At 54.8% G+C, this 19,346-nt stretch overlaps 1 protein-coding gene and 1 non-coding gene across 3 annotated transcripts; one reads left to right on the plus strand and one right to left on the minus strand.

Annotated features, from left to right (window-relative positions):
- The first annotated feature begins 896 nt into the window (after positions 1-896).
- Mylk2 (myosin light chain kinase 2) lies at positions 897-14,445 on the plus strand. 2 transcript variants are annotated; one of them, XM_038331259.1, is made up of 13 exons: positions 897-948; positions 1,315-1,409; positions 2,289-2,665; positions 3,306-3,604; positions 5,028-5,133; positions 5,527-5,620; positions 7,902-8,011; positions 8,103-8,244; positions 11,165-11,235; positions 11,344-11,472; positions 12,032-12,184; positions 12,292-12,424; positions 13,785-14,445. In XM_038331259.1, the coding sequence occupies exons 1-13, from the start codon at positions 897-899 to the stop codon at positions 13,863-13,865; spliced, it is 1,842 nt and encodes a 613-aa protein (XP_038187187.1). In that variant the 3' UTR covers positions 13,866-14,445. The 2 variants fall into 2 exon arrangements, with proteins under 2 accessions (XP_038187187.1, XP_038187188.1); XM_038331260.1 differs by lacking the exon at positions 1,315-1,409 and having other exon boundaries at positions 897-936; positions 2,227-2,665.
- On the minus strand, positions 6,648-6,721 carry Trnaa-agc. Its single transcript has one exon. It is a non-coding gene; the product is annotated as a tRNA-Ala (tRNA).
- Positions 14,446-19,346: the final 4,901 nt, after the last annotated feature.

Below are 19,346 nucleotides of genomic sequence, written 5' to 3' on the forward strand. Positions count from 1 at the left end.
CCATCTCAGCCTGAATACCTCAAACTTGGGTTCCCATCCCTGAAGAAATTTCCCATCAGCCCTTCTTGATGGGGGGCCATCTTATGTTTCCTGGTCCCTCTGGGCTACTCACCCAAACCTCCACAGCCCCAAAGAACTCAGGGAAAGGAAACTTTTTCTCAGGAAAAAATTGGACCTATAGACAATTAAGCAAGTGACCCTGGCATGATTTCTTACCCAGAGATGGTCTGAGTGGATCCGGATACCAAGGGGCACAGAGCTGGGCCCTGGAGTCACGGTGGCTCTCCCCAAGCTCCTGGGAACCCTGAGAGGTGTGGCAAAGAGGTGGGCAGAGCCATACTTGGGCCTGGCCATAGTCTTGTCCTTCAGCCCACCAAGGGCCCCTCTTCTTATAGCCCCTACCCTTATCCCAATCACAGGGGATGCCCGGCAAGGCCTGGCCACAGTCTGTTCCCCAGGGCCCAGGTGCCCCCTCCTTTTTTCTTCCTGATGGTTCCAATGCTATTCTACCCCATGTCAGGCCGTGGGAAGAATGCTGTGTCCTCTGAACGGGGGCCAAGAGTGACAGGTGGTGGCAACCCGCACTCCATGGCCCCTGGTGTCAAAGATCCTCCTCTTAGTCTCCGCCTCCACTGCCCACGCCCCTGCCTCCGCCTCTGCCCACCGGGCCCAATCCCTTACAACCACCCCAGGATTGCTCCTGAGCAGACTGCCGGCCACCACGTTGCCCCTCTCTATCCAGGTACATCTCTCCTCCCAGTTGCTTGGCCTTGGCCTTCTCTCTCCAAAACCGGAAAAGAGGGGGAGGGTATCTGACAGCCTGATACACTTTTCTCCTCTTTCTGCAGCAAGAAAGACTTGAGTTAGACAAGCAGAAACACACGCCTACCTACCTCATGGCTACAGAAAACGGAGCAGTTGAGCTGGGAATCCAGAGCCTGTCAGCAGGTGCCAAGCCGGGGCAGGAGACGGGAGGGAGGAGCTTCAGAAGGGATGTTTTTGAAGCCAGGGTTGGGCAGGTCCCTCACAGGGAAGTCTGTGCCCAAGGTTGTTTTGCACGGGAATGGGGATAATCTGTGGGTGGAGTTGGCTGGGTCCAGGAACCCCTTACTAGAGGGACCGGGGAGATGGGGAACCTCCATCAGTGGCTGTTGGAGGTTCACTTCAGCGCTAGTATGCAGAATGGTGGGAGGCCTGTCCTGGTGGCTCAGCCATTGACAGGGTTGTTCCTGGGGAGAGACCCAGAGCAGATCTTTGTCAGGCCTGACGGGAAGGGAGGAGGGGGATGCTGATGATGTCCCCCCTCCTTTGCAGAACAGACACCTAAAGGTGCTGCAGGCGATGGAACTCCAGCTTCAGAGAAAGACCCCAGCCCCCCAGCCACAGAGAAAGACCCGGGCCCCTCTAACATGAAGAAAGACCCTGACACAAAGAAAGACCCAGGCCCCTCTAACACGAAGAAAGACCTGGGCCCTTCTAACATGAAGGAAGACCCTGACACAGAGAAAGACCCAGGCCCCCCTAACACGAAGAAAGACCCTGGAACAGAGAAAGACCCAGGCCCCCCTAACACAAAGAAAGACCCTGGAACAGAGAAAGACCCAGGCCCCCCTAACGCGAAGAAAGACCCTGGAACAGAGAAAGACGGCCCCCCAAACACAAAGAAGGACCCTGGAACAGAGAAAGACCCAGGCCCCTCAAACACAAACAAAGACCCTGGAACAGAGAAAGACCCAGGCCCTCCTAACACGAAGAAAGACCCTGGAACAGAGAAAGACCCAGGCCCCCCAAACACAAAGAAAGACCCTGGAACAGAGAAAGGCCTGGGCCCACCTAACACGAAGAAAGACCCTGGAACAGAGAAAGACCCAGGTCTCCCTAACATGAAGGAAGACCCCGGGACAGAGAAAGACCCAGGGCTCCCAAACACAAAGAAAGACCCCGGAACAGAGAAAGACCCGGGCCCCCTTAACTCGAAGAAAGACCCTGGAATAGATAAAAACCTGCCCCCCTCTAACACGAAGAAAGACCCTGGTACAAAGAAAGACCCAGGCCCCCCTAACACGAAGAAAGACCCTGATGCAGAGAAAGACCTGGACCCCCCTAACATGAAGAAAGACCCTGAAACAGAGAAAGACCCGGGCCCCTCTAACACGAAGCAAGACCCTGGCACAGAGAAAGACCTGGGCCCCTCTAACACAGAGAAAGACCTCGGGACAGAGAAAGACCCAGGTCCCCCTAACACGAAGAAAGACCCTAGCACAGAGAAAGACGTGGGCCCCCTTAACACGAAGAAAGGCCCTGGTACTCCACACCCAAAGAAAGGTCCAGATCCACCCTCCCTGAAGAAAGATGCCAAAGCCCCTGCTCCAGAGGAAAAGGGTGACCTGGCTCTAGCCTCAGCCAGTGGCCAGGGCCCTTCAGGAGAGCGGGACGGGGACAGGGGTCCTGCTGAAGGCAGTGTGGGGCCTCCTGCAGCCTTGCCCCAGCCCTCTGCCACCCCTGAGGCCAGCGTCCAGAATCAGGATGCCAAGCAAGCACTCTCGGGCAAGCAGGGACCTGGAGAGCCCAAGGCGGGCGGGAAGGCAGCGGAGTGTCGAGAAGCGGGACGAAGAGGCTCACCTGCCTTTCTCCACAGCCCTAGCTGCCCTGCCGTCATCTCATGGTGAATGTCCCTGCTCGGGGAGGGAAACAGTGGGGAGCTCCCTTTCCAGGCTTAACCCCCCCTGGCTTGAGTTCTGGGTATTATCACATCTAGCGCCGGGAAGGTAGTTCTGCCCCGGACCTCCCTTCTCCCACACTGTCCCCGAAGAAACCAGGATATTACCTTTGTTCAGAGAACAGAACGTCAGACAGGGGATGTCCCCAAAGGCCACCCAGGTTGCCTGTTTTTGTTTTCTCAAGACTTCTGGGGACTTATTTCATGAGTGGCAAGTGGCGAGCTGGAGAAAGTAGCCCTTCTTAATTTAATACAAAAAGGCGACTAACAGTTCACTCATAAGCCAAGGCAATCAGTTCCGCACAACTGGACACTTGTGAACTGTAGACACAATAGTGACACTTCTTGCACCATCTGATAGTAACACATTAGTGGCAGTTACATGGCAACTGTTTTTATGAATCAGAAGCTTATAGCTTCCTGTCGGTCGGTAGGATGAGCCACGTCATGGCAGCCGGATTCCGTCAGTAGTTCCTCCGTGTGTTGAGAGTTGGCCTTTGAAGTGGATGGTGGAGGTGGACGTATTTGGGGAGGGGGAACGAGGTTGTCTTAGCCTCTAACCTGCACAGTGTGTCTCACTTCTTAGCTCTGAGAAGACACAGATTGAGAAGCCCCTAAGCGAGACAACAGAACTCATCTTCACAGGGGTGTCTGTGACCCCCAACTCCCAAGATCCTGGGCCAGCCAAGGCAGAAGGCGGGACAAACACCCTGGAAGAGAACCAGACGGCAGAGGCAGAGAAAGCCCCAGGCCAGGCTGGCCAGGCTAAGGTGCAAGGGGACACCTCCCAGAGGATCGAGTTCCAGGCTGTTCCCTCAGAGAGAGCGGAGGTGGGGCAGGCCCTCTGTCTCACTGCCAGGGAGGAAGACTGCTTCCAAATTCTGGGTAGGTAGGGGCAGGTTGGGGCTGAAGTGTCCTGAAGATGGGGGAGGGAAGGAGGGAAGGAATGGGATAGTCCCAAGGATCCTTCCGTATGCAGAGGCCTGATCTACCCTGATCCGGGTCTCCCCCGGGCTCCCCAGTTCAAATGGCACAGGGCACTGGGTAGTGTTTCTTTCTGATAGAGGTGGGACAGGGAAACTAAATGCCCAAAGACAGATGGCGAAGGCTGTCAGACTCAAAAACCAATTTTGATTGTCTTCTACTTACGCTAACACGGCATTAAAGAAAGACAATCACGCAGCTGAGTGGAGCAACAGAGACTTGCCGCAAAGTGAGCTTGGGGGCTCTGACTGAGAAAATTACAATTACAGGTGCCGGGCAACGAAATGGTGGAGGGGAGGGTGTCAGGGAGTCATAGCGGTTTCACGAGCTGCACAGGTGTTTGTGTGTGGGACCAGTGGCCAGGGAAGCTGGGGCCGCACTCCACAGGTACTCAGCGAAAGCCCTGGGTGGCAGGAGAAGCCAACTTGAGCAGCACGAAGGGGGAAGTGGTCCCAACAAGGGTGCCGTCGGGCTGGGGGTGAGGTGACATAGGGTCAGAAGAGCCCAGAGTGTCCTGACACCCCCTCCTCCAGACTGAGGTGCCCTGGGAGACCAGCCAGTCTGCCTGGCTCGCGGCAGAGTGCCACCCAGACAGGGTGGGAGGACCTGGCGGCTGGGCGGTGGCCAGGGGCCCTGCCTCCTGCCCTCGCGGCGACAGAGACCTCCACCCCGCCCAGAGATCACATCCTTGGCATGACAGGACCTGAACCACCTCCAAGGGCTGTCTGATTTATTACCAGAGTGGCTTCCCTGCCGCCTCGGACTATTTTTAAAGGTTTCCATTCCCATGAGTCTGCCGGCTGGCCTTCAAGCCCGCTGTCCCCATGATGTCCACTAGATGGCAGCATGTCACCACCGAACTGCTGCGTCCCTGGGCGCCCCGCTGTGGTGTAATCAGGTGGTGAGCAAGTGTCTCCACCCACACCATCATCCAGACACAGCAGTCGAGCTGTCTGGGATTCCACTTCACAGCTGTTGTGGGGGCTTGTTTGGGTGTTTGGAGGTTTTTTAATGGAAACAGCCCTTCCTCCCCGCTAGAGCTTGCATTTAAGTCCAGCCAGCTAGCGGCCTCATAGTTCTGCAGCGAAACTGAATTCCTCTAATGGAGACAGATTTTGGGTGTACAAAGGCCATTTTGGGTGTACACAGCAGAACTAGAATTGGAAACTGGGTCCCGTTCTGATCAGGTGTCCTCCAGGCATCACTCGGTAAACTCATCTTTCTGTGGGGAGTGGGGGCAATCAGTAGGCAGGAGGCAGTGGTATCAAAGACCTTTCCTGGGGGTCCCACCCCAGGCTCTAACAGCTCGACTCTGTCTCCTTAGATGACTGCCCGCCACCCCCGGCCCCCTTCCCACACAGGATCGTGGAGCTGAGGACCGGAAATGTCAGCAGTGAATTCAGCATGAACTCAAAGGAGTCCCTGGGAGGGTGAGCCAGGGACCCAAGCCTGGAACCATGGACGGGGCAGGGGTCGGTGTACCAGCTCCCGTGGCGCAGACACACCCACTAGGACATGGCTCACATGCATGCACTTGGTTCTATGTAGTCACATGTGCTATTCATCACATCCTGAGGTGTGGTGACTGTGGTCACCTCCCCGGATGTGCCTTTGGCCATTCCTATAGGAAACGCACAGGGTGGTCCACCTCGCCCCATGTTCTCCAGACACCATCATGAAGGAGTTAGGGCCGGTGGGGTGAATGCTCCCATCTCTCAGAGGGGCAGCCAGAGTTGCCATCAGGCCTGGGCAGAGGAGAACAGAGCACAGGTTCTTGCTGACCCTTGGGTCTTGGAAGCATCCTCACTTCAATTTCTTTCTAGTGGGAAGTTTGGAGCTGTGTGCACCTGCACAGAGAAAGCCACGGGCCTCAAGCTGGCAGCCAAAGTCATCAAGAAACAGACTCCCAAGGATAAGGTAGTGGTGGAAACCTGACATCTCTTATCTCTACCTACCCACAGCGCTAAGCTTGTGGCATTAAAGATACCACGTAAGGCGAAGGGTGGACACAGCCTGTTACAGGAGGCTGGTGTCCCAAGCCATAAACCAGATAACCCAGTTCTCAGGGACTCTTCCTACCAGGTCCTCTGTGAGGCTCAGTAGCACTGGGGAGCATGGTTGTTTATTGGTATAGGTTCTGTGACAGACACTGGGGAACCTGCCCCCAGGCAGCCTGTGTCAAGGAAAGAAAGCTATAGTGGAGAGTTTCTCCTCCACTGCCAGTGTGGTCTGTGCAGGTCTAAGCAGCTCTGGTTCCAGGAGTGGGCAGCTGAGTGCGGGTTCACATGGGTTGAGGGCCGTGGGCAAAGTGAAGTCTGCTTGGCAACAGGTGCCAGCAGAGCTGTGTCTCAGGGAAGCTGTAGGGAGGGGAGGGCGTGAGGAGCAACAGAGAGGTTCCTGCCTCAGCTCTGGCTTAATGATGCTCCCTGGACCAGCGTCTACAGAGTGACAGTTTTGCAGACGAAGGTGTTTGAGCGGCGGGCCACAGGAGACTTTCAGGCAGAGGACCGTGGGAATGAGACTCAAGCACAGCAATTTCCTGGCGTTCAGGATTCACTCTAGCATCACAGAGATGGAAGAAGGAGGAGAGAGAAGGGAGGAGGAGCCCAAAGGACAGAGACAACAGGGGCTGAGGTTACAGGGCAAAGGTATCCACATGTATGAAAGGCTGGGACCCACCAAGACCATGGGAGCAGAGACACACTGCTACAGAGCGCTGATTCCGTTTGCTCTGAGCACAGCCGGGACATTTCTGTGTGGCTCTATTCTGTTCCGGTGTGTGGATCTTTTATTTACTTATTTATGTATTTGAGATGGGGGCTTACATATCCCAGAGTGACCTTGAGCTCATTTTGGAGCAGAGGCTGATCCTGAATTCCCGGTCCCTCAGCTTCTGCTTTCTGAGGGTTGCGATGGCAGTGTTTGCCACTGTGTCCAGTCTGTGTGGCTCTGGGGATTGAACCCAGGGCCTCATGCATGCTAGGCAGGCGCTCTACCAACCGAGCTACATCCCCAGCCTCAGATCTGCACTCAGATCTGCACTTTTGACTGATCTTCCCTGGCCTCTATCACAGGATCTGGTTCAGCATGGATGCTCAGTGCCCATGCGCTGTGTGAATTAACTGGAGCCAACTGTTGGTTCATTGATTGTGGAACATTTTTTTTCTTTGCCTTCCACTGTACCAGGTGCCAGAGAAATGTCGCAGGACTGAAAAAGTCCCCAACCTCATGGGACCAGCACATCAGAGAATAGGGACAGATAGATGACCAAAATGGGACAGAGTGAGGAGCGTGATGCCAGGCATTGAGAGAACGAGGGCAGGGATGGGGAGTTTGACCACAGGGACCAGGTCAGATGCGGGCCTCTCTTGGGGAGTGGTAGGAGGCAAACCGAGAGCTGGATGAAGGGGTGGAACGAAGAGGAAAGAGCTGCAGCCGGACAGCCTTGCACTGGTACCTAGAGCTTAGCAGCTGCCCTGGGGATGCGGCTGCATGGAGAGGCCTGACCAATAGCACATGCCAGTTGCATTCCTACTTGTATCAGCCGGCAACAGAACCACTGGCCTGACCGTCACAAGTGACAGTTGTTTAGAGAGAGGGGGTGAGGGATGGCGGGGTTTCTGATCTAGTTTATGGTGGAACTGTGGCAAAGGCCTTATGAAGGACTGTTGATGGGCATGCAGAGACCATAGCTCCTAGCTCTTTGTCCCCAATGCTTGTTGAAGATTCTGTCTTTTCTTCCTGATGGCTGCTGGCAAGTCAATCATGGAGAAGGGTTGGTACCAAGGACTTATTTAGCACACCAAGAATCTGGAACTTGCTTAGATTCCCAAGGGAAATGGTAAAGATGGTCGCTGGATAGATTAGCGTCTAGAGATGATGGCAGAGTTCAGAGGCAGTGCTATGTATTTGAGAGTCAATCCCATTTTAGGGGTGGGGGTTGGACAGGGTCTTATTGTGTGTTCCAGGCTAGTCTTGAACTCTTGACTCTCCTGCCTCTGCTTCCTGAATTCTGGGATTACAAGCATGGCTTTGGGAACTGATTCCCCCTGGATACAACATAGTTATGGGCTTGATGCAAGTGCCCAGGGTGACGTTATAGGGAGAGAGTGGCAGAGGCAAGGAGACCAGGAGGAAAGAGGCTGGAGGGTGGGGGTGTTGGTGCCCAGTGGGTCCCCTTGATTTTCCTGCTCCCCAGGAAATGGTGATGCTGGAGATCGAGGTCATGAACCAGCTGAACCACCGCAATCTGATCCAGCTGTACTCAGCCATTGAGACCTCACATGAGATCATCCTGTTCATGGAGTAGTGAGTGCCTGATGTGGGAGCCCGGGGGGGGGGGGCGGGGCGGCAGGGCCAGCGGCCCGGAGCCAGTCTGCAGAGGGGTCTGTACACACAGCATCGAGGGCGGCGAGCTTTTTGAGAGGATCGTGGATGAGGACTACCAGCTGACCGAGGTGGATACCATGGTGTTCGTCAGGCAAATCTGTGATGGGATCCTCTTCATGCACAAGATGAGAGTCCTGCACCTGGACCTCAAGGTAGTGGGCTGAAGCTCTCTGGAACAGTGCTGGCCACCTGGGGTCACTGTTGTCCCCACCCATCTCTCTAGCTCCTCCTAGTCCCCTTTCTCCATCTTCCAGCTTTTTCCAAGTGGACCCCGAGTGCCCGCTAAGTGCTAGGAATAGAGAGGCAGGGGTGCGCCGGGGAAGCATTCCTTAGTCTCAACGTCCACGGAGCTCACTGTCTGGTGTTAGATGCCTTCCAGCTGCTGGTGTCACATAGCAGCTACCTCTGTGTTGGCTTGGGACTGGCACTGCCCGTGTGCATTTCTTACTCAGAAGGAGAACCTAGAGTTGAGGGTCCACTTCCCAGCAGCCCCGTGTTCCAGGACTCCTCCATGGAGCTCACTGAGAAGTCTCATGCCAGGGCCGCAGTGCGTAGGAGGCAGCCGCCAGTGATGAACTCTAAGAGGACTTTCACATCCTGCACACAGCTGACCAGGGGCAGCAAACAGATTACACACTGTACACTCACTCCCATCAGCACCAGTGGCTGCCGAGAGCTTAGAAGCAACTGCTTAGGGCATGGAATGGGGGAGGAGAAACACAAGCTACCAGGTGTCTCCTGTCGCTGTGGCAGATGCTAATGAGTATCGAGAGGGAAAGTTAATAAGCTCCATCAGTACGGGGTGGGTACCTGTTTCACTCACTTACCTCACAGTTGCTGAGTGCCTGCAGCAGGAGAGAGCATCCTAGTGCGGGAACTTACAGCTAGTTCCCTGTTCATTATACAAAGTCCAATAAGTAAAATTCATTAAAAAAGATTACAGAAAACACAACAGAGTACCCAGGGCGTGCAGAGGGTAGAGATGGAGAAGCAAACATTTGTCCAGTGGAGCAGAGTCGTGGATGGGAGCTTTGCTCAGTGTCATGGTCTGAGAGGGTATGAGATTCTCCCAGCAGCTCCTGCAGGTACCGATGAGGACAAATGGGAGGAGAGAGAGTAGATGGTTTTCAATGGGATCTAGGTGGTTAGGGGGCTTAGGAGGCCATGGTAGGAAGCCAGGAGAGAGCGGGGGGGGAGGGGGGGGAGGACTGCAGGGTGCGCTTGGAAACATAGGAGTACCTGGCTGAGGGCGTGTGTGGAGTGGGTTGTGAAAGAGTCAGAGGTGATTCTTGAGTTACAGGGACAGATGGGGTCCCTCCAGGAGCTAGGATAGCTGGAGAGCTACATGGTGGGACATTAGATGTCTGTTATTCCCCTGTGAAGGCTGATTTGGAGGTAGAGTAGAGCCCCTAATTAAAATGCAAGGTCCCAGGAGAAGGGAGTGTGCCTCCAAGAAATCATAAGAGTTTGCTCTTATAGGGGTTCATTGTGCAGAAAGCAGTGTGTCTCGGCTGCACGGTATCCCTAAGTCTGGTGGAAATAGGTTTCTGAGAAGGCTTGGGTCAGTTTTTGGGTCCCTGTGCTCTTCTACCAGGGGCCGTTCTTTCTCTCCCTGCATTGGGATGCTAGCTAAGCTACAGAAGTCCCCATGTCTGGTTTTCTTTTTTTTCTAATTTATTTATTTTTTTCTGTATGAGTGCTCTGCAGGCCAGAAGAGGCCATAAGATTCTATTATAGATGGTTGTGAGCCACCATGTAATTGCTGGGAATTGAACTCAGGTCCTCTGGAAGAGCAGCCAGTACTCTTAACTGCTGAGCCATCTCTCCAGCCCCCACATCTGGTTTTCTTAAATGACCACAGAGCTCAAATAGACAACAGAGCTCTGCTGAATGGTCAGGTTAGGGGGATGAAGGCCCTGGATGGTGTAGATGTAGAAGGTCACTCTACAGAGCTGGCACCCCATGTCACTCTACAGAAGTGGCACCCCATGTCACTCCACAGAGGTGGCAGAGTTTTCTGTTAGCTCCTGTCTTTGAACCATGTTAACTTCAATGTTCACCCCACTTACTCTTGACCTAGTCCTGCATTCCCTGTGGGAAGAAGATAAAGTGAAGGCCTGGGGTGAGTTTATGCACCCTTCACTAGCACAGCTTTTCCACCAACTTTGACGGAGCACGGGAGAGGCCGGGAGAAGGTGGTCCCTGGCCTGGAGCGCTGAGGAGTAAGGTAGAGAAGTGGCAGGTGCCTATAGTCCAAGCACTGAGGCTGAGGGATTGCTCAGGCCTGGCAATTCAGAACCAGACTGGGGTAGCATAGTGAGACCTTCATCTCAAAAAAATAGATAAAGGAACTGAGATGGCCAAGTCTGTAAAGTGCTTGCCTTGCAAGCACGGGGACTTGGACTTGAGTTCAGATGCCCAGCAACCGTGGTAAGAAAGCCAGGTGCAGTGGCTCATGCCTGTGATCCCAGCAGCGGGAACTGGAGACCAGAAGATCTGGGGACCTGTTGGCTGACCAGTCTCACCATTCAGTGAGCCCCAAGTCCAGTGAGAGACCCCATCCCAGTGGAGAATGATTGAGAAAGACACTCCACTTCCATGCATGCGTGCACAGCAGCATAACACACAAAATGCACACATGTGTTAAATAAAGTAGCACAGGCCTAATGCTCGTGAGAGGCAGGCACTGCCCAGCTGAAGGCAGCAGAAACCTTGCTGATTAGAGGCCTCCTCGTGGCCCTACAAGGCTGCTAGTTCTGATAGCATCCTTGCCTGGCCTCCGGCCAGGGCACACTGCCTATCTGCAGACCTCAGTTTTCCAACCTCCACATGACTGAGTGGAGAAAAATTCCATCTGTGTCTACTGGGCCGTCTTGTGCTTTGAGACAAGGCCCTCGCTCACAGGACCTCAGCCTCCTTAGGGAGAGCGCAAACAGGTCTGAAGGGTCTCTGAGCATCACCTAAGGATCTGCGCCCACGTGCGGGGCCCCAATAAGGGGCCAGGATGAACCTTGTAGGGAAAGGAGGGCGAGCTGGGTCAGAGGCCAACCTGGGCCATCCCTGTCTCCTCAGCCAGAGAACATCCTGTGTGTGAATACCACTGGCCACTTGGTGAAGATAATTGACTTCGGGCTAGCACGGAGGTACCCCTGGGTGGGAGGGTGGGAGGGTGGGGCGGAGAGGTGGGGTGGCGAAGGGGCTGGGTGTTTCTGGTGGCAGCTGGGGACCTGAGCTTTCAATCTCTCTCCCAGGTACAACCCCAACGAAAAACTGAAGGTGAATTTTGGGACTCCGGAGTTCCTGTCGCCCGAGGTGGTGAATTATGACCAGATCTCTGACAAGACTGACATGTGGAGCCTGGGGGTGATCACCTACATGCTGTGAGCCCTGGGGGAGGTGCTGGCCGAAGTCAGCAGGGGCACAGGGATGGGTAGGAGAAGACAAGACTGACTTTGGGGTTAAGCTGAAGGTTCTTACCTCCCTGACTCTGCAGCCAGGGTGTTTATTTTGGGGGTGTGTGTGAAATGCTAGGGAGAACCAGAAGGGGGAACTTTATACCTTTTTATATTTGGAAGAACCAAAGTTACCAAAAATCACAGCATCCCATCCTGGGCAGACTCTGGACAGCAGATTCCCCACGCCCCTGGGGTGGGGACAGAGGGACAGGGGACATCTTTCTGTGTGCGTCCACTGTGTGTTTCACACTCACCGTTCCCCATCTTCACTGCAACCCTGGGAAGCTGGGGTGACCATGCCCATTTTACAGATGAGAAGAGTGAGGCTCAGAGAGGGGAAGTGACTTGCCCAAAGTCACCCAGCCAGATTCAAACCCAGGTCTGTCCCACTCTGGAAGCCCGGGGTCTTTCCAGCACATGCTGCCTCCTGGGTTCTGCCCCACCCTGCCACCTCACTGTCTTGCCCGACTCTCCTTCCCTCTAGGCTGAGTGGTCTCTCCCCCTTCCTGGGAGATGATGACACAGAGACCCTAAACAATGTCCTGTCTGCGAACTGGTACTTTGATGAGGAGACCTTTGAGGCTGTGTCGGACGAGGCCAAAGATTTTGTTTCCAATCTCATCATGAAGGACCAGAGGTGAGGCTTACCCAGGCTGGGGACCTTGTATGTTCAAGGGCAGAGTGCATATCTGGGCCAAGTGGGCCTGGCACGGGCCTGCCCTCACCACACTGCCTTCTCCTCAGCGCCCGAATGAGTGCGGAACAGTGCCTGGCCCACCCCTGGCTCAACAACCTGGCAGAGAAAGCCAAACGCTGCAACCGCCGTCTGAAGTCCCAGATCCTGCTTAAGAAATACCTTATGAAGAGGCGCTGGAAGGTACCAGAGCTGGGGCAGGAGGAGGAGGCCTGAGAGGTGGGAGAGCCTTGCGGCCAGGTCCAGCCCTACTGTCTCTGTTGGCAGGGCCTGGCCTGGTCTGGAAAACGTGGGCGTTTCTCTGGGCCCTGAGCTAGCTCCCACTCTGACCTGGAGTTGTTCCCCCACCTCACCTGCCAGGGGAGGATCATTAATGGAGGTTCAGGCTCCGGAGAGCATCTCCGACCCCCTTCATTTCCCAAATGTTTATTGAATGTTACTACTAAAGGCTCCACTGCTGCCGTGGAGACAGAAGGCAAGAATCTGGGTCTTGCCGGGCGGTGGTGGCGCACGCCTTTAATCCCAGCACTCGGGAGGCAGAGGCAGGCGGATCTCTGTGAGTTCGAGACCAGCCTGGTCTACAAGAGCTAGTTCCAGGACAGGCTCCAAAGCCACAGAGAAACCCTGTCTCGAAAAACCAAAAAAAAAAAAAAAGAATCTGGGTCTTGCACACTTGACCTGCAGTGAAAGTAGAGAGTTCGCAGGAGAATGGTTGGGAGTGCCGGGGGAGGGGTTCCACCTTTGAACAGGTAGGGCCTGGTGAAGAGGAACAGGTGAATCAAGACCTCGAGGAGATGGGGGAGAAGGAGGGATTCAAGCCTAGGAGCAGCCAGTGTGAAGCCCCATGGCTGAACCTGGATGGTGAGAGTACCAGGCAGCAGGCTGTATGGCTGGACTCGAAAGGGAGGCCAGCTGTAGAACAGTGGTAATACTGCAAACCTTGAACACAGTCCTCATGCTGTGGTGACCCCAAACAAAAAATTACTTTTGTTGCTATTTCGTAACAGTAATTTTGCTACTGTTATGAATCATAATGCAAAAATCTGTGTTTTCTGATGGTCTTAGGCGACCCTTGTGAAAGGGTCATTTGACCCTCAAAGGGGTTGACACCCACAGGTTGAGGGACTCACGGATTGTGGTTTGCACAGTGTCCTGGTGCTGTTCAGAGCTGGGTTAGGCACTGTGTCTCCTCTGGCCTCTGACTCTCCTTTAATGGGGGGGGGGTGTCTTTTAAAAGTCTTTAAAATTTTGTATTTAACATTTATTTATTAGCAAATAAATAAATAGTGGCGGGTATATAATGGCGGGTACAGAGGACACGCTCGTGCAGTGGCCTCTGTGTGGGGGTCAGAGGACAGCTTTGGGAGTCCGTTCTCTCCTTCTACCATGTGGCTCCCAGAAACAAGCTCAGGCTTGTCTGCAAGCACCTTTCTTTGTCTGCTAAGCCCTCTCTCTGGCCAGAAGGGGGGGACTCTGAAGGACACTCCACCCCCAGGTTCTCCTCTGCTCAAGCGCTGACCGGAATTTCTCTCTCGTCCTCCAGAAAAACTTCATCGCTGTCAGCGCAGCCAATCGCTTCAAGAAGATCAGTAGCTCAGGGGCACTGATGGCTCTGGGGGTCTGAGCCCCAGGAGCAGCTAAGCCTGGACGCAGCTGCACAGTGGTCAAGGCTGAAGCCACACAGCTCAGAAGGCCAGAGAGAGCCAGCCAGATCTCTAGAGGAGGCTGGTCAGAGCAAAGCTGCACCAGGCCGGGAGGCTTGAGGCTCCCCAGGCCCTCGTTCAATATCTCTTCTCCTCTGTGAACGTGGAGTGTGGCCTGGAATCCATTGTGCTACCGTCTCCTCAGACAGGGCCGTGGCCCATCAGCCCCACCCAGACTCCAAGGACGTCCAGGCCGTTCCCCAGCCTCTCCCTAGCTCCCTCCTTTGAACTGCTGCCCTGTAGCCTCTGCTTTGCCCCACCTGGGGCACCCTTGCCTGGAGTGGGATGGCTGGGGGGTCCAGCAGGTGGGCTGCTGTGGTGGTGGATGGGAAGCTTCTAGAAGGGTAAGAATGCAGCCCAGCTGCTAGGGGAGGACAGAGTAGGCTTTGTGTGAGAGGACCTCCATGCCCTGCCTCAGACACCCAACAGGTCATCTGGCCTCCTGGCCCCCACCCACTGTTTTTGTGACCACCAACACACAGGAACTCCACGAGAGAAAGCCATCGCAGGCCCAGAGTGGTGGTGGTGGTGGGTGGGAGAGGCCTGGAAGACACGAGACTACCCCCAAGTTCACCTAAGGACCGAGTCTTCCCAGCCCGGCTACTCTGTGCCCATCCCAGGGGCATTCACAGCCCCAGATGACGGGATGAGCTGTCCCACAGGAGTGTGAAGCCATCGGGCAGACCCCAACCTGCTCTCAGCTTGTGCCTTGTAAATAAACATACAGGTTGGAGGCTACCTCCTTCCCTCTGCATGTGCCCATTCTCGTGTGAGCTCACAAATGATTGTGTTTATTGTGCACCTACTACGTGCCGGTCACCGAGCTCACACACCCGCGCACAGTGTGGCGTTCACAGATGCAGGCTCAGGAGCTAGACCACCAAAGGAGGAGAGAATGGGTTCAAGTGGCTTGCTTACTGTGCCTCGGTTTCCTCACCTGTGAGAGGGTCATCACAAGAGTCGAAGCACAGAGTGACCTGTGCTAGACCCTAGTCATGGGTGCAACGGGGACTAGATCCTTGTTCTTTGGGGTGGGATGGTGAGGTAGATATGATCTGTATCTCACAGAGGGAAACTGAGTCAGGTGAGACGCAGGTAAGAGTGGTCTCACAGAGAGAAGAGGATGGCGCTCTGGTGAGATGGAGACAAGATAAGTTAGTTATAGAAGGTCCAGGGAGGAAATGGGGGCCGTCCTTGTCCCCATTCAACAGGCAAAGAAACTGAGGCTCAGAGCAAGGAAGAAACTCAAAGCTTGCTCAGTAAGTCTGGGGCCGGGGCTCGAAACAAACTTTTGCCATGAACTCAGCATTGATCAAGGAGGAAGCAGAACACAGGGCATCCAGGAAAAAGGCGAACAGATCCCATGGCCTGTGATGCCACAGTCAGCCCTGCTGTCTGCTCTCACTGGCCTTATCCAGGCGGGGGCCATTTGCTAGAGGGGCGGCCCTGCCAGAGTGGCAGAGGCGATAGGTGACAAGTGAACACCAGCGTCCCCAGACAGCTGTGACCTGCATGAAAGTGTTGCGCCCTTTGTCAGATGGAACAGCTGATTTCAGGATGGCTAGAGAGGCGGCAGGGAGCCAGACTCAGCATCCAGACTGACCAGGCAATGGTTTTGCTCTGGCTGCTGCCCTGCTACCCCTGGCTTGGGCCTTGGGTATGTTCACAAACTGAGACCGCAGAGATGTTGTCACATCGCTCCTGCCTCCACGAGTGCAGATTCAGGCAGCGCACACCTTCCCCCTGTCTTGTTCATGCAGCAGCAGGTATCACATGGGGCGTGGGATCTGGGACTGGGAGGGTGGGGAGAATCTAAGCCTGACCTTGGGGGTGCGAATGGCATCTGTCCTAACAGCAGGGCCCCAGGACCACACATTGCTGCCCAGTGCCCATTGGTACCCTGCTGCCTCCACCAGCCCCAACCTCCACCAGCTGGGCCTGGGTTGTCACTGAATGGTCCTCTTTGCCTCCCTGGCCCCACCCTGGCTGAGCATCGGGCCACACAGAACGATGATGAGATGAGGAGGGATGAGTCACCCCGAGAGGGGAGGGTGCGAGGGGAGGGGATGAGGTTTAGCCTGAGCAGAGATGCAAGGTCTGGATCCGATCAGGGAAACCGAGGCTACAACAGGCCCCTCACCAAAGACTCCAACAATATGACCTAGAACCCTGACTTCAAGTACAAGGCTTATTTATTTATTTATTTATTTATTTATTTATTTATTTTGAGACAGGAACTCTCTCTGTAGCTCTAGCTGTCCTGGATCTCAGTACATAGACCAGGCTGGTCTCGAACTCAGAGACTCACCTGCCTCTGCTCCTGAGTGTTGGGATTAAAGGTGTGCCCCACCATGCCTGGCTCTGTTTCCGTCTCCATAACTTGATCACAGCCTTAGCTCTTCTTTCTTCTTCAACTTCTAGGGTCATCACGACAGATGAGAGATAGGATGGCATCTATATGTTACTGGTGAGGGACAGGATCAGAGCGGAAAGATGACTTACTTGCCCAAGACCACACAACAAGTTAATATTTCAGGGGCAAGAAGCCCTCCAAGAATTACAGGCAGGGATTATCACACTCCAACCTCAAATATACCCTGCCTCCCTTCTTCTCCCAGATCTGTATCTGCATGAGTAATCAGACAGCTTAGGGCCTCCCTGGAGCTTGGAGGCGGAGCAGATAGACTTGACAACATAGATGGGAGAATGGGGTTTTATAAGGACTTCCCCCCCACCCCAAGACAGGACGGTTCACTTGCTATTCTAGGTTGGCTTTGAACTCAGAAATCCACCTGGCTCTGCCTGCCAAGTGCTGAGACTAAAGGTGTACGCCACAGAGCCCAGCTTCATAGGGACTTACTGATCTCTCAGAACTTGCAGGGCAGCAGAGTCGGAGCCCTTGACCTGTTGCCGAGCTGTGTCTTCGGCCTCCCCGGAGCTGGGAACCCAAGCCCCTTGCTCTCAACAGAGTTCTGTCCCTGACTGCAGCTGGGAGAAAGGATCTGCGCCCTAGTGCTGCACCAAGGGAGGCCGGAGGCCACAGCTGACAGAGGGCTCTCAAGCTGGAGCCAGACTTGAGTGTAGTCCACGGTCAGGGCTCTGGGCCCCTGGTACTGCCATCCCCAGGATGCCAGACTGTGAGCTTCCTGAACTCCAGGGAGAGCGTACCCTGTTCCTCACAGTCCAGGGGCGCGGCTGGTCCTGCACAGCGTTGGTCTCAGCAACAGTATAGTGACTGTCCCCCGTGTTACTGATATGTGTGCTTGCCTTGGGCTGGGCCTGGATACTCCTTTGGGCCAAGAAGGGTTAAGAGCTTCCAGTGGACCCTCCTCCTAGCTGGGCCCAGCCCAGAGAGTGTTCCTCCAAGGCCATTTCCTGCCTCTGGGCCTGGGCCAGGCCCACAGTGACCACCCCCTGGGTCTGGAAGCCACTGAGGCCACATCTGGTTTGGATTACACCAGCACTGGTGACGTTGCCTTTTCCTGTCTGAGTCTAGTGGCCTTGAATTCCTCTGGCCACCTTGAACCCGAGCAGGCAGTGGTGGGAAAAGACACAGGCCCTCGCTTGGCCGCCCAGGGGGAGCAAGGCCGCCAGGGTTGTTCTGCGAAGTGGGGGGCTGGTTCCTGCCTGTGAGACAGCTCTGCACATGTTTCTCTTCCTCCCCCCTTGCCTCAAGAGGAAGCACCTCCTGAACCCCAGCATTGTATTGAGAAAATCCATGTGTTAACCATCTAGCATTCCTCAGCTAAGGAAACTGAGGTGCAGGGTTTCCCAGTGTAAGATCTTAGGTTGTGAGTCAGGCATTGTGGGTGAAGTTTCCTTGGGCCAGTCTCCAGGGAGGGCTCACAACCTCTGGGACCCCAGAGGAAGGGTAGGGGCTTGAGGAAGCTGGAAGAAAACTCAGGAGACCATAGGGACAGGAAAAAGTCACCAACCTGATGTCTCATTTCTCTAACAATGACACTCCTGGTGAAGGCAAATGAACAGGGCTTTCTAGGGTGGTGGGGAGAGCATGGGGGCGGGGTGGGTGTAAAGTGCAGAAAGCCTGAAAGCAAACTTACCTGAGCACGTTCTAGGAAGGCTTTGCATATGTTGAAGGAAATAATTTTGGGGGACAGGCTGATTCGGGGTAGTGAAGCCACAGAAGAGCTCTGAGCAGAGGAAGAGCATGGTAATATTCATGCTTCAGACTGCTATCTGCCCCTAGCCCGCTGAGTAACTGGGAGAGACTGCGGCCAGGGGGAGCAGGGGAGGCTGCATCCAGTGGCTTTAGCAGAGACATCAGTGAATCCGGAGAACTCAGATACTCCAAGGGCAGTAATAGACGTGCAGTTTTGGGTTCAAATCTACCTACTTGCTCTCTTTGAGCCTCAGGCTCCTATCTGTAAAATGGGGTGATAATAATACCCGCTTCCCAAGGTCAGTGCCAAAGTCAAGTGAGATGCCCAGGCAGAGCCTGGCGCAGGTTTCTGAACCAGTCTCAGGCTATTTCAGTGGTTGCAGGTACAAGGGACAGCAGGGACCAGACAAAGTCCCTGGTCTCAGGGAACTACTAGGGGGCAAAGCACACTGACCTTAGCCTGTGCTGACTGGGGGAGAATGAGACAGTGGTCAGGGATGCTTGGTGGGGGCTGGGAGTGAGGAGAGAGCCCTGTGGAGGGTAGTGGAGGGTTGTGCAGGCAGAAGAAAGGGAGGCATGAAAGCTGGGTTCACAGTGAAGGGAGACACCTCAAATGCACGCCCTTACCCAGAAGCCCTAGGTGGTGCTGAGTGAGGTAGGGAGTCCCTGGGCTCCTTTGGGACAGCCCACTGAGGACGATGAATGGGTGGCCAAGGTGCCACAGCATTTGCTATATCCCTACTGTGTCTTAGTCACCTACTGTGAGGTAGAGAGAAGGAAGAGTGAACAGGGAAGACACAGCCCTTGCCCCCAAACCTGTGCTCTAAGGTGAAGATGCGTAAGTGCAGACCCTACCACTGTGACCGCCTCACAGTGGGGCCATGTGAAGGCAGCATGATGCTGCAGGAGAGGGAAGGTGAGGTACAGTTAGCTGGACTCAGGCTTTGGGGGCGTCCTTTGGGGTGGTGTTGGCCAATGACAGAAACTGTATGTAGCATGCCACCCTGCAAGGAGGGGGCAGTCTTTGGAGAGCAGGCAGCGAGCACAGAGCTCTGGAAGTGGAGAAGCTCGTTGGAGCTGGCTGCCAGCAAGGAGGGAGGGCCAGCTGCTGTGCTCCAAGTACCTAAGTGACACTGGGCTACCTTGGGACCAGCCCAGAGGACAGTGACCTGGGGGCATCCCTGGCCTTCCTGGCTGATGGGTGACTAATGGAGCCTCTGGTCTGTTTTTAGCTGTGGGGCCACTTCCTTCTGCCTACCAACTGTTCCTCTGAGTCACCCAG

Source organism: Arvicola amphibius, chromosome 5 (genome assembly GCF_903992535.2).
Source record: "Arvicola amphibius chromosome 5, mArvAmp1.2, whole genome shotgun sequence".
Taxonomy (NCBI): Eukaryota; Metazoa; Chordata; class Mammalia; order Rodentia; family Cricetidae; genus Arvicola; species Arvicola amphibius.

Bases quoted from the DNA above. Each gene is read 5' to 3' on its own strand.
- Mylk2 (XM_038331259.1), top strand. From the start codon at position 897: ATGGCTACAGAAAACGGAGCAGTTGAGCTGGGAATCCAGAGCCTGTCA. The intron at 3,605-5,027 runs GTAGGTAGGGGC...CTGTCTCCTTAG, and splicing joins AGACTGCTTCCAAATTCTGG to ATGACTGCCCGCCACCCCCG. The intron at 12,425-13,784 runs GTACCAGAGCTG...CTCGTCCTCCAG, and splicing joins TTATGAAGAGGCGCTGGAAG to AAAAACTTCATCGCTGTCAG.